A 14585-nucleotide genomic window follows, 5' to 3' on the forward strand; every position below is an offset into this window, starting at 1 on the left:
AAGCTCCTGAGAACTCCCTTCCGGGAGTATGGCTACCGTGTTTGGAGGCTTCCAGAGTGAGGTGCATTGTCTTCAGAGCAGGGAAGGCTGCCCAGAAGGAGCTCTTCCCTCTCTACTCCCTCTCTGTCTTGTGCCTCAGGTCCCCTGGAGCATGTACATCTGTCTCTTCCCTTTGTCACCACGAAGAACAAAGAGGTCAACGCGACGGCAGTGCTGTGGCCCAGCCAAGTGGGCACACTGACTTACGTGTGGTGGTACGGCAACAACACGGAGGTGGGTCTGCCTTCCACAGGGGTCTGGTGACGGGAGATCAGCTCCACTGGCTAGAAAAGGAAACAAAATGCCTATGAGCTCAGGAGAGTTGTGGTCGTCCTGGCTTTAGGAACAAGAAGCTCTGGGTGGTCAAACATCCTATAGTAGGGTCTCCCTCCCTCTCGCCCCTCTCTAACTACATTTTCTCTCTGCCTCCCTCTCTGTTGGCATTTACCTCCAGTTGGACTCCAAAGGGTCTTTTCAGCTTTAGTTTAGCAGACAAATTAAACTCTGCTTTCCAAAGATTCTAACAGAAATGCTGACACTGAGTCCTATGGGCCAGGCCATGATCACAGGCCTGGGGGTGGAGAGGAGGGTATACAGTCAGCATCACATCTTTGGAACCACACAAACGACAAAAAGGAAGAAGTGGTTACCAAAGGACACAGAGGTGAATGGATACTGGTCAGGCAAAAGCAACAGGTTACCCTTACGGTGCACCTGCCAGATGGCCCCCTTCCCCTACTTCCGAAATTCTGTTTCTTTGGGTAAGATTTATCCTTTGTAGTTTCCCCCAATATTCATTGTGTACAGAAATCAGCAGTATTTGAAAACAGACCAAACCTCATTTACTCTCAAGTCCCTCTTTGCACATGGGAGAGGGAGGAGGATGCCGCTGGAGTGGCCTCCTCAGTCTCTTCCATCTGCTTCCTAAGAGGCCAGACTCACGGCCTGCTGATGTCTCCATTGTATTTTTTTCCTCTGCACCAGGCTGCATGGGCTTTTTCAGTTTTGAACTCCTTCCATTCTCAGTAATTAAAATGCTTCCACACGTAGGTTAGGCAATACGGCAGAGCCCCGAAGGGCGCCAGAATGAACTGCTCGGGGCTGGAAAGCTTGATCATCTTCCAGCAGAGTCGTTTTCACTTGGTAACTTTGCTCGTCAAACGTAATCCTTCTTACTTATATATTTGTTTTTTAAAAAAATTTATTGGACTCCCTTGCTAAAGTACAATACATCTTATTTTAATACAACCATTTGGCTTTAAAGGGAGACACAATTTTGTACAAATGCGGGGAGAAAATTTCCCTGAACCTAGACCAGCTGTAGGCCTGACGGTGGGAAGAGCCTCTCACCGTCACTGCTAACATAACTCAGCGGAAAAAAGCCCTTTGCTTTTTGTTTGTTTATTTATTTGTTTATTCATGTGTTCACTTATTCATTTATTGATTTAAAAGACAGGGGCTTGCTCTGTCACCCAGGCTGCAGCAGAGTGCCATGGCACTATCACAACTCACTGCATAACTCTTGGGCTAAAGTAATCCTCCATGCCTGGCTAATTTTTTTTCTTCCATATTTTGTAAAGATGGGATCTCTCTATGTTGCCAGTCTGGTCTCAAACTCCTGGCCTCAAGTGATCTTCCATCTTGACCTCCCACAGTTCTGGTATTACAGGCATAAGCCACCATGCCCCAGCTTTAGAACTCCTTTGCTATTTCATCTGAAGTCAAGTGTATACATCTGGCTCAGATTGGGCCCATTATCCACCAGGGAAGAGGAGACAGAGATCTTATCTCCCTGAAAGCTAGTGCCAGAAGGTGAAAGTACTAGACACGTTTCTCCTTTGCCTCTTCCTATTATTTTGTTTTGTTTCCCTTTTAAAAGGAAACTCAATTCTCAGCAGATCCTACTGAAAAGACTACTTGTGCTGGGCTTTAGGTGTCCCTCTGCTATACAGGGAATTAAATGAATTTTGATTTTAAAATTTATTAGAAAAGATGGGAAGGAAATGTTTGTGAGGAGTGACTTAAAGGAGGTCTGTAGGCTAATAGTTTTCTCCTTTAGGACCCCAGCACTCTACTGGATTACAGGCACCACTCCAAATCCTTTTCCTTGTTGCATTTTTGTTTTTGTTTTTGAATCTTCAAACTACTATCCAATGAGTCCTTGTTTCCACAGTGATTTCCAGGAAACAGCTGATAGGGCTTCTGGGGACGGGGGGGAGTCGCACACGAGGCCACTCCTGTCCACCTAGTGCACAGTTTGGTACAGGATTGCTGTGCTCCGTGTAATTCCATAGGAATAGTACACCCAGCAGGTGAACACTGCGGCTGATGGATTTTCAGTGACTGCTGCTTAGAGCTAGATTAATATGAACTTCCTTTTCATGTAATGTGACTGTTCCCTAAGATGAGGAATCTACTTGATGTAAGGTGTGTGTAAAGAGAGACATATATCCTACCAGCAAGTAAGACTTTTATTCTCCCTTTCCCTGAATGGGGATGATACCAGGAGAGAAGTGTCAAATTCACAAGGAATGTGCAAAGCTGTTTGGAGTTACTTCCCTCTCTCCTTGCTGACCTGGACTTGAGATGAGGGGGAGGCGTAGATGGACCCAGATCCACACTGGGACACTAGGAAGAGCCCCTCATGAGTTAAACAGCTCATGTCAGCTCAGAGGTGGCAGATGTCTTGCTTGTAACTAAGGTTTCCCCTCACTCTGTGCCCTTGTTTATTTCAGCCCCTGATCACCCTGGAGGGAAGCATATCATTCAAGTTTACTTCGGAAGGAATGAATACCATCACCGTGCAGGTCTCAGCGGGGAACGCCATCCTGCAGGACACGAAGACCATCGCTGTGTATGGTGAGTGCCCATCTCTGATGAGGCATTGCTGCCCTAGAGCTCAGAGGAAGTTATCAGGTGCCTGAGGCCATCGTGCTGAGACCTTCACCTAGAGAGGAGGATAGTGGTTGAGAAAGAATTGAGGGAAAGAAATCTGATCTCCATTAGGGAAATGTGATTCATCAGGGAAACAGTGCTTGATATTCCCAAAGGGTCTGTTTGGGTTAGGTAAACATAGAGTGGCCATTTTCTGACTCACTTTAGGTAAAAGAAAGTGGCTTTTAGTATGAGTAAGGCTAACACAGTTCACTTAGAATTTCAATGACATTTGAATAAGTCAGTTATAAAAGAAAATGGCTGATGTTGAATCATTTCTTAAAGTTCAACTTTAAACTTCTCGATTATTAAGAGAAATCTAGCATAGTCTAAATGCTTTTTATAAAATCTCTTTCAAAAAATGTGTATTTGTGTATATATAACTCCACTAGATTAAAAGCAATGGAAAGGTCACAGTAACCCAATGTCATGTGTTGTCATAGACTGGATATTGCTTTGGACATGGAGCCATGCAGAGTAAACTCTTGTGATGAATTAGGGAAATTAAAAATAGTTTAATAAAAGATTAAAAAAAGAAAATGGCTAGAGTATTAGCTGGAACAAAAATTTGCTAAAATGAAAAAGTACAGTCATTGGTTAAAAAAGGAGATAACATTTTATAGATTGACCTCATTTTTTTTCTACACATAAAGATAGACGGATAATCACTGAGTGCTACTGGTGCAGATGTTCATTATTGGTATGGAAGTGGTACAAATGCATCATGAAAAATTAAAATTCAAAAAACAATAAATTAAAATTAGATAGATAGGAAACATAAATGCTGTGCAGAGAGAGTGCAAGGAGGGAAGGAAGGGAGGATAGAGGGAGAGAAAGGGAGACAGACAGATTAGCTTGTGGTACAAATATCAATTGCCTCAGTTCCAGAGTAATGAGGTAATTTTAAATGAGATTTTCCTGTGGAGAGTCAAATTCCAGTTTTCATTCCTCTTCTTGCTAACTTGACCTTCAAAATTAAAAAAGAAAATTCGTAAGCAACTTTGAACACATCTGAACATCAAAAGACCTCAAGGACACACTTCTTTTCAAGGCTGAGTGTTAGATGTCATAACTCTTTCTTCCCCTCTTTTTCCCTCCTGAGGAAGTTTAATCGGCACAACTAGTCAGAGGAAGTAAACCAGGGCTGTAATTTTCCTGACAAGCCCCCCCTCAGTGAGGTGCTGGATGGCCACACAGGGGCTATGTATAGTGGGGGAGGTCTTCTCCCCTTCCTTCTCTGTCTCCTGTCTTTGTGTTGGGAATACCTTTAATCTTTATAACAACCCTAGGGTACAAGAGGTGGCTTTGTCATCCCCACTGGTTCAGAGATAACAGTGGTACCTCAGCTTGTGAGTGGTACAGCTGGATTCCAAACCAGTCCATCTACCCCCAGGGCTGGTGCTCCAGAATTGCCCTTCTTAACTAACACTCTTTTATTTCCACCTGATGCTCTTTCCCCACTTCTCTTCCTCCTGGAAGTCACAGGTCACACTGAGCACTGACCCACTAGCCTAACAGAAGTCCTCTTGGTTGAGTATCTTAGCTATCTCTTCATTAGCATCACAGAGAAAACCTTAAATCTGGAAGGATTATCAGCTTATGTCCTGACATTTTATAGATAGGACATTGTGATATGGACATGGGAATTACTAGCTTAAAGTCATTCTGCTGTTTAGTGGCAGGTCCGGTACTAATAATGGTGGTGGTGGTGGTAATAAACATTGATGGAGCCCTTACTAACCAGCGGTATGTCTTCTAAGCACTTAATATGTATGACCTGGTTTATAAAGTCCTCTGAATGGACTTATGAGAAATGTTCTAAAATTGTGCCTGGGTTACAGATGAGAAAGGAAAAGCATAATAAACAAGCAGAGCCTAGAATTCTGAATCCAGAGTCTAAGTTTCTAAGGCCTTCCCAATCCCTTGCTCTGCTTGTTTCTTCCTTTCCTACAGTTTCTTTAGAGGCATCGGGTAAGGGTGAGTCACCCTTCTAAGGGGGCCACACATGTGGCTTTACTAAAATCTCAGACAGGGACATGCCCCCCTCACCTCTAACCACACTCCTGTCCCATCATCCATGCGTAGTTTTTCTTCAGTTGGAGGAGTTGTCCATCCTTTCATAGAACTGATCAGAATGTTGTAATGACATATTAAACAAACATTGCACCACACAGTTCAACAGGCAAGACGAACTCAACTGAAACAAAAGGGAGGGAGATTTCTAAAGGCTGAAGTTCACTCATGGAAAGCACTGAAGGGCATTAGGGAGCCTGGGGGTTAGAGGTGATTAGACCATCTGTGCTAGTCTCCCACCCTCCCACAGAGACAGGCAGATAGGGAGGGGTGTTATCTTTCTGGAGATTACATTTAAAAGGAATGGCTCCCAGGTCCTAGAGAAAGGCCATCCTGAATGGTAGAAGATTGACATCTCAAAGGGATAGGGAAGGAACTGAGGGGTGCAAATTTTCTGGAGTAAATGCTCTTTTTTTTTTAAAGAAATGGGAAGCCTAGGGCCTATAGTCAGAAAGAAGACTATCTTAAGTTTAATCAAACTGAGGGAAACATAAAGGCTCATCAGCGTCAGGCTGAAGGAAATCTGGGGAAGTTGACAGAGAAAGTTTTGTCTCCCCAAAGCCTTACAACAGACTGGAAGAAGAAACTCTAGTTTGCAAAAAGACAAAGTTGCTTCTAAATAAAACAGTGTAAATGTCAAGACTTGAACTCTCTCAACAGCTGTAAAAAAAAAAATTGCATATATATATGTATGTGTATGTGTATATATATATATGTACATACACACACACACACATACAGGGTGTCCATAATGTTTGTGAGCAATTTACTGTGTTAAACTATTTTAAATTGCACGTGAACTTCATGCCCACCCTGTATGTGTGTATTATTGTTATTTACCCCTTTCAGCCCTCCCACATGCATCTCCTGTTTCCTGAATGAAACTTAGGTAGAACATTGCTCCGCCATTCCCCCTCCCTGCCATCGTGGTTAGAATGATAATCACAGAGGAAACTGCATCGTTTTCTCATTTGTGCCCTTTTACCAACATAAACCATCTCCAGCAGATTGGTGGGAGGAGCGGAGAAAGTGAGAATGACATAAACTCATCTATTCAGAGCGAAAAGTGAGAACGCAGTGGGTGATTCTCATGATTCTTCTGGGTGGGGCCATTTACCCCACGGCCAATTAACATGCATTTCATTACTCTCCATCGGACCTGAATTGGTAAGATCCATAGGTGGACCAGTGACTCAGGAATATGTCTGTGGAATATGGTAGCTGCTGTGAATACACACCTGAGAACGTGAGAGTCTTCAAAGGATGTGTGTGATAACCGCTTAGCATTGTTAGGAAATGCTCAAGTGGGCTTTTCTGCTTCCTGAATGCATAATTGCCATCCCTGATGCCACCTGGCTCCTACTGAAAATCAATAAATGTTTGTTGAATAAACAAATGTTTAAATAACAGTGGAGGCTGTCTGAAATTTATGCATTTACGTATTCAAGGAATATTTCTTAATCAAATGACTCAGGGGTAGTACTTGAAAACCTACCATGTGCCAGGCGGTGTTCTAAGGGTCCAGGAACACAGAGCCCTTGTCCTCCTTGAGCTTATGTTAAGACATACAATTGAAAACAAGATAATGTAAACAGCAGTAAATATGAAGACATCAAGGAGCGTCCAGTGGTGGAGGGTGCTGGGGTGGAGGAAGGGAGGAACCTGAGGCTGGGTGCCTGGAAAGGCCTCTCTGGGGAGAGACTGAATGGGGGGCTGGAGCTGAGCACACTCAGTGCTCTGAAGTGGCACCAGCTGATGTGGAGCATGTTGGGACACACAGGAGTGCACAAAACGCAGGGAAGCTTAGTGGGGCAGGGAGAGGGAGAAGAGCTTCCCCCCCCCAGGGGATGGAAGCCGAAAAGGCCAAAGTAAGAAACTGCATTGTATTCTGAGTGCATTGTGGAGCTAAGAACAAGCTTTAGGGCAGCACTGTCATACACCACATGTCAAACTCTGTGCTGTGTTCAGGGAAAAGACACAAGAATGCGCCTCCCAGATCTGCAACCACAGGGAGTGTCATCGACCAAGACCCCCAGCACCAGGCTCCGACATCTATCTCCACACGATGGCCAAGTCCATACCTTCTAGGGACTGACCCCAGCAAATGAGAGTGAGGCAGGGAACCGAGGCTGACCTAGCAGTGGCACTCAGGGAACTGTTTTGCCTCTGAGATTCCTGGAGAGTCTTGCTGAGTCTTTCTCAAGCTGCAGAGGGAGGGGTCACCCAGCCTTCTTTCCCTCTGTCCTGCTGCCCCACACCCACTGTGGTCTGGTGGGTGCTCATCCCCGTTCTCTCGCATAGCCCTTGCTTATGCAGTCACCTCTGACTTGCTGCAGAGTGTGGACTGACTCAGAAGCTACAGAAGCAGCTAACAAAATCCTGGAATTCAGGAGCTTATAATTCTATCAGACGTCCATGTAAATAAAAAAAAATAAGAATAGGATGCCTTACAATAATAATTACAAATACATGATTATAATAATGGTAATTTCACAATCCTATTATAATAAAAGTATGTGTGTACAATATAATAGTTTCATAACAGAGAATTAAACTGTCATGGGGGGTGATCTTTCAGAGAATGCTTAAACCAGAGCTTTCGTATCTTGTGTATAGATGGTATGGAGAATGAGGCCTTCTAGGTGGAGATAACAGTGTGTGCAAAGGCCCGGGGCATAAACCTGCCTCAGTTCAGAGCACTCCATATAATTTAGTGTCCCGGAGTGCAGACTTAGAATAATTGGAAAAGGCTGCAGGAGGTAGGCAAACCACAGAGTCTAGGGCTCTGATTTAGAAAATAAGAGGCTTGTGAGATAACAAGGCAAGATAGTGAATGTGCCTTCCAGCAGGGTCTTTGTGGGGAGGGAGGAAGGAAGGGGACTTCAGTAGGGCTTTGTATAAAACATACAGTGTGCCAGACGTGTAGGACAGGAACTCGGCCTCACACTAACCCAGCAACTGTCCTGTTGTGTTTCTAGAGGAATTCCGGTCTCTTCGCTTATCTTTTTCTCCAAACCTGGATGACTACAACCCAGACATCCCGGAGTGGAGGAGGGACATCAGCCGAGTCATCAAAAAATCCCTGGTGGAAGTGAGTGCGAACAGTTCCTTCCCTTTCCCCGGTACATTTCCTCTCTGTCCCTGAAGAATTTCACAGACAGGGGACCGTTGTGGGAAGAGATGACAGGAAAGAGCTGGAGCCCCTGGCAAGTCTAGTTAATCAGTCTGACGTCTGCGTCCCCGAGCCTCACACCTGCAGACCTGGGGAAGGTAACCATGGACAGACACGGGGTCCTTGCCCCGGGAAGCTTATTCTACGTAGAGGAGAAAGACGTGGACACTTCTGCCAGTTGTACAGCACAGGTCATGATTAGGCCCTTAGTCGGTGTCAGGTCAGCTACTGTGAGTGACAACAGAAGGACACGGTAAGTAAGTGTCCTCCAGGGTGAGGACAGTCAGAGAGGTCTTGGGTTTCAGTTCTGCAACTGTGAGCCTTACAGGACCGTGAGCCTTCAGGATGTGATTGGCAACTCTATTTTTATGCCCCAATTTTTTCAAAGACCTTTCTTTATAGTAACAGCCCCATGAAGGAATTATTACCCACTTTTTGTAGATGAGGCAACTAAGAAAGGTTCAGAGAGGTTAATTAACTTGCCTAAGCTCTCCCAGCTAACAAGTGATAAGCTCCAAAAGTGAAGTGAAGGGCTTAAGTGCAATGTCTGGGTTTCTACCTTTGCGACACAGCCTCCCAAGGTTGGCGCGAGCATATTTAGACGGTTTGGTTTATCCATCTCTAAGCAAATGTCACGGACAATTGGAGAAGCACATCTTTTAGGCACTTTCCCCCACTCCCCATCCCCACTCATTCTTCTGTGGGTCTTGGAGTTCTTAGTCCTTGAGGTGACAGATGTCGGCCCGAGGCTGGAAAGATTGAGGCAGGCAAAGCTTTGTTTGGGGCTTTTGCTCAAACAAAAAGGAGAGAGTGCTGGTGAAGCAACAGATGGCTCTCTGAACCAAGAACTGGGAAACTTTTAAAGGGGAGAGAGAGAGTTTAGAGCCTGCATTGAAATCATAGCATGTAAGGGCAGAGCGGTTATTGGTAGCTGCCCAACCAGTCTGTGCTGTCTTTGAGGCCAGCAGACCACTCTGATGGTTGCCACATCCTGTTAAAGAAAGCAGAACTACTTCCTATTGAAGCTGCTGTTAATCCTCCTCCAGGCTTTTGTTCAGCATTGTAAGCAGACTTAAGCTTTGGCTCAGGCAGGTGGCCAAAATCCACCTCCTATAGCATCTCCATTCCTCTTTCGTGAGTGAGCAGAGGAGAGGGAACAGCCACTCAATGCGGCTGCGTGAGCTTATTGCACAAACATGGAAAATCGGAGATGAGTTACATTTTCCTGGAATATCTCCTTCACCCCAAAAGAAAGCCCGTTTAATGCTTTGTACATTCTTTCCTGCTCCCAACACATGATGCCACGTGACACAAAATGATGGTGTGATAAAGGCATTCAGATAACCCCTGCTCAGAAAAGAGATCCCTCATCCAGCCTCTTGGCGTTACCTTGCTGATGTTTATTTAGTGCTTATTTAGTACATTGCAGGCCCTCATTTCAGTGCCTGGCAATATTTAACAGATTTAATACCCCAAATAAACTTGTGATATTCAAACTATGATTTTCCTCCCATTTTGCAAGTGAAACAGAACATAGAGATATTGGTAGCTTGCCAAAGGCCAAAGGTCATACAGTTAAAAACCAGATTGTGTAGTCAGACCACCAAGGTGTGAACTCGATTATGTGGTTTCCTACCCACTCCTCTCTGCTGCCATCCCTTGTCGTATTCCAAAGAGAAACAGGTGTGGATGGAACATTGGTGTGGACAGGAGGTATCTTTATGTGCCTAATGCCTCCTCACTTCTGTGTCTGTGGCATCTGCAACATTATTGATGGTTAAACACTTTGGCCACCAGGAGGCAGAAAGACTAGACTCCAGGCCTCGCTGGAGTAGGCAGGCCCTTCTGCCCTGGGGGCCACCTGTCCCTGGTGTGACCACTGGTTTCCCCCTCTGTTGTCCCAGAGAGATGACTTACACCCTTTAATGAACCCACTGCTCATCTCCTTTTGTCTGCAGCCTCCCAGGGACCTGTGGCCCCACAGAGGTCTGCCAGGCAGATGTCTAACTCCCCCAGGTGATTTATTAACTAGGCATTAGCTCAGCAGTGACCAGCCTTCCAGGCCGATTTATCCCCACACTGACTCTCTAGAGATCAGATGCCCTGAGTCTCCACCTTTCTAACAGCTGCCAGGAGGGGAGAAACTGCTGTTGATCAACGTTTCTAGGCTGCTGCATCACAGTCAGCTAAATACAAAGCAAACGGTTGGCTCGACGTTTGTGGGGGTCGTGGCCATGGTAGTGATGGAGTTACGACCTTCCAGGTTCCAGGCTTTCTGGTTACCTGAACCCAACAGGCAGCTGACCCACTCCCTGCTTCCCAGCATCCCACTCTGTTTTTAAGACCAGTAATGACACAGGCCACTTTCTTAAGTCCTAAGGAATCTCATTGCCATGTACTCTAAGAAACCCTGCAAGAGGTACAATTTAGAATCAGCTTATCCACAGTCTTTCTTTCCTATTTATTATGAGGCAAAACTTGGTGTGAAATTGGTTACCTTCTTGTCACCAAATTATCTTTTGCTATTGATATTTTACAATGAAATCTTTAATTGAATCTTGTTCAGTAAACGTTTTTATTTATAACGATGGCGATCCAGACATAATCTGTGAGTTTACAATCCAGGGTAGAGTTAGCTATAGTAGGAGCTGGTGTTGTTAAGGACAGGATAAGAAAATACTGGTTTCCAACACAGGCTTCACAATCAGACTGGGCATCCTAAGTATCAGCAGTCACTTTCTAGATGAACTTGAACCACTGTTCACCTTTCTACAGTGACCATCTTTCCTGGGGTGGAAATAGAGACACACCACCGTGGAAGATCGTGGTACAGGGAGGTACTGGTCACCTTATCTGCCAGGAGTGCTATGGGCACAAACTTCCACTGCCTTGCTACAGCTCATGCCACTTTCCAAGGTGGCTCGTGTCTGAGGGTGAGCTGCAGTACATGAAGTCACACCCATCTCACCCCAATTTAAGACAACTATGAAAGGCCCTTTTATCTCCCTGTGGGGTTTCTCGAGGCTGTCATTGGGCTTCCACACAGCAGCTCAACTTCTCCCCAGTCTGTGCCTGCTTCCTTCTCATAAATGTGGTTGCCAAGGCCACTTTTTGTAAATGTTCTACTCTGAGTCAGCTTTCTAAGGACCCCAGCCTATGACAAGTCTTCAGCTCAGAGTAAGGCATAACAGCATTTCCTTCAAAGGTTTGTTGTGGGGGGTTGCGTAAAATGATATTATAAGTTACTTAGCACAGCACCAGGAACTTGGTGTGGACCTAATAAATGAAATTTCTTGCTGCTTCAAAAAAAAATGTACCCATGTGGAATTCAGAACAAGCAGCCTAATTGGGAAATAATGAAAAATGTAGTGAAATAAATCAGCTTTAGTCATCATGGAGAAGGCAGGTTTTAGTTGCAAATATAGAGAAAAGACATTCTGGGGGAGATGCCATACACAAAAACATGCACAGGAAGGCTGGAGTATTGAGAAATTGTGTGCCATTCTGTTTGGTTAGGTCCTAAGCGGCCTGTGTGAGTTGTGAGTAATTAGTTTGGAAAGGAAGTGTGGGTCCATGTTGCAGAAGGCCTTGCCCTTAATCCTGTTAGCAAAGGATTCTTGCAAGCACCTTGGACGGGTAAATCTGGAAGTGGTGCCTACCTCGTGGGGATGCAGAGGCTGTGGTAAAACTTAAGGGAAGAGTCCAGGGGACTGAACTGGGGTATTGACAGTGGGTACTTAAACAGGAAGAGACCAACAGGATGGGTAGTCTGGAAGTTGATATGATGGAAGGGGGAGTGTGATATAAGAGGTGGACGCAGGGCTTCAGCAGGGGATACCTGGGAAAGTACTGTGTCAGGCCACCAAAAGGGGGACTGAAGATTTGGGGGGTGAAAATGAGAGGCTCTTTTTTTGAGATGTGCAGAGGAAATTCTAGTGAATCACCAAATGGTGTCATGAATGGCAGCTAGCAAGAGAAGCTGAGCCCATGGCTGATGATTCCAGAACCATTTAGAGAGGGAGGACTTAGGGGAAACCCTGGGTTGTAAGCTCAAGAGACAGCAAAGGAACTCAGACAAAGAGCAGTTCTTTGAGTGACCTTTGTTAAGTTTAACAGAAGACTCAGACTGGCCAAGTGAGAGGCTCAGAGAGCTTCAGGAAACAGGGCCAAGCATCAAATCTGATGCTGTGGCGAAGTCATCAGGTGCCTCCTGTGGGTTGCGATGGTGGAGTCAGGCAATTAGGATGTGACTGGTCTGTTTGAGGAGTAACTCCAGTGGGCTGATGGAGGAGGAAGCTAGGGTAGAAATGGCGAAGGCATAAGGGGCAGATGAGAAACATGAGTGGGGAACTTTTTACTGGCCCAATTCACTTCCTGGAGATGCCTTCTGAGAAGAAGAGTGGACACTTGAATCCCCAGGGACACTACTACAGATGCTTCCTGTGTAACTCATTTCGCTCTCAAAACCACCTGTCAACAAGGCCAGTACTACTATTATCCCTGCTTTCTACTTGAGGGAGTACAGGCACAGAGAAGATAAACAGTGGGCTTAGGGGCTCACAGAGTTGGGTCTGGGATTTAATCATGGGGCAGTCTCACTCCGGAGCCTGCACTAGTAGCCTGGTCCGGCATCTCGTGGACCTTCCTGCCCGATGCACCCAGACCTGTGCTTGCACACCCTCCACTCCCTGGGGTCTCCTCCAGTCCCCATCCCCTCTCACATACCTGGTCACTTCTCACTATTCTTTTCTACAGGACTTATGTGAGCTCTGTGTCTCTCCCTTAGGCCACTGGGGTTCCAGCCCAGCACATCTTGGTGGCGGTACTTCCTGGCTTACCCACCGCTGCCGAACTCTTTGTCTTGCCCTATCATGATCCAGCAGGAGAAAAAAAAAGGTCAGCAGATGATCTGGAGCAGGTGAGTCCCGGGAGACATCTGCAGCCTCCATCTGCAGCCTGACTATCACTACAGCAGCTCAGAAAGATCCCTGGGGAATCTGGGCTCAAGAGAGTGAGCTCCAGCTGTACGTGGAGTCTCTGACTTTCTGATCCTTTATTTCTCATCCATAAACTGATGATTCTAACTATACCGTGACCCAAAACACCAAAATTAATAGAGTGTTAATTATAAGGAATGGCTAAATTAGTCCCATAATGGATTTCCCTGCAGTATTTACAATGAATAAATCTATTTGCACCGTCATTAAGAAAAAAAGAAAAAAAAACTGTTTGTGATAATAAGTTAAAAAAAAAAGCAAGTAGCTGAATGACACCCAGAGGATGAACCCACTTATATCTTACCACAGATGTTGTGTGAATCAAATTACACAATATGCATCTTCTTTAAAAGACACAACTTTTATACAATCATTAGTTCTTTTAGGATCGAATTTGTGTTGTTGATGATAAATGTATAATATTGGCTCCAGAGCACCTCCACTGGCAGCTCTGAGGGGGACCTTTCTCCTCATGTCCACCACCTGTTGGAGAATTTGAGAGACAGTTTTTCTCTCCCTCCTGCCCCCCCCCCTTCTTTTCTTCTCTTTCCTCCTTTTTTAAAACTTCAAAAGACTCTCCCATCTCTGTAGTGGGGATTATTGTGTTGCCATTCTTTGTCTGTCCAGTTGAAATGATCCTCCTGGGTCTATGTGCCCTTGTAGCAACCGAATGATTTCCGTTTCTCAGTTCCTCCAGGTGTAGGATTCCTTTCAGTTACCGAACAAATATTGGCTATTCCCCCTTTACTTTGGGCAAGCCCATAATCTAGCCTTATGACCTCTAGTCTTCCCAGATGACTTGAGAAAGTTCGATAAGAGCATTATTTTTATTTTTTTAAGAGACAGAGTCTCATTTTGTCATGCTCAGTAGAGTGCTATGGCATCACAGCTCACAGCAAGCTCCAGCTCTTGAGCTTAGGTGATTCTCTTGCCTCAGCTTCTCAAGTAGCTGGGATTCCAGGCACCCACCACAACACCAGGCTATTTTCTGTTACAGTTTGGCTTGGGCCGGGTTTGAACCCGCCACCCTCGGTATATGGAGCCGGCGCCCTACTCACTGAGCCACAGGCGCCGCCCCTATAAGAGCAATATTAACAAAGCCCCAAATTATGGCATGGCCCACCTCCTAGCACAAACCCTCCTTTGAACTGCCACGGTCTCACTTGGCAGAAGACTCAACTCTGTGATTTCCTCTGTGTTCAAGTAATGAAGAACAGAGCTTCCCCAGAAAGCCCTATGAACGCCATTTCCTAGCGTTCGTGGAGGTGAAGGGTGGACCTCAGGTAGTCTTTCAGATTTGCATCCAGCTCGTCCCCTCCCAGCTTCCCATCACGTCCTAAAGATTGTTATCTGTGCCTCAATTTGGGGGG

At 45.4% G+C, this 14585-nt stretch overlaps 1 protein-coding gene across 5 annotated transcripts in view; it reads left to right on the plus strand.

The window, feature by feature from the left end:
- The window catches only part of SORCS1 (sortilin related VPS10 domain containing receptor 1), a 505175-nt gene that overhangs the window by 466230 nt on the left and 24360 nt on the right, over nt 1-14585 (plus strand). For all 5 annotated transcript variants that reach the window (XM_003787186.1, XM_003787185.2, XM_003787187.2 and 2 more), the window contains exons 20-23: nt 140-273; nt 2775-2898; nt 8025-8137; nt 13005-13136. In XM_003787186.1, coding sequence (XP_003787234.1) covers nt 140-273; nt 2775-2898; nt 8025-8137; nt 13005-13136 — 503 coding nt within the window. The remainder of the gene's footprint in view (nt 1-139; nt 274-2774; nt 2899-8024; nt 8138-13004; nt 13137-14585) is intronic.

The sequence above is a fragment of the Otolemur garnettii genome, unplaced genomic scaffold, assembly GCF_000181295.1.
Source record: "Otolemur garnettii isolate 467f Iridium unplaced genomic scaffold, OtoGar3 scaffold00021, whole genome shotgun sequence".
Classification (NCBI taxonomy): Eukaryota; Metazoa; Chordata; class Mammalia; order Primates; family Galagidae; genus Otolemur; species Otolemur garnettii.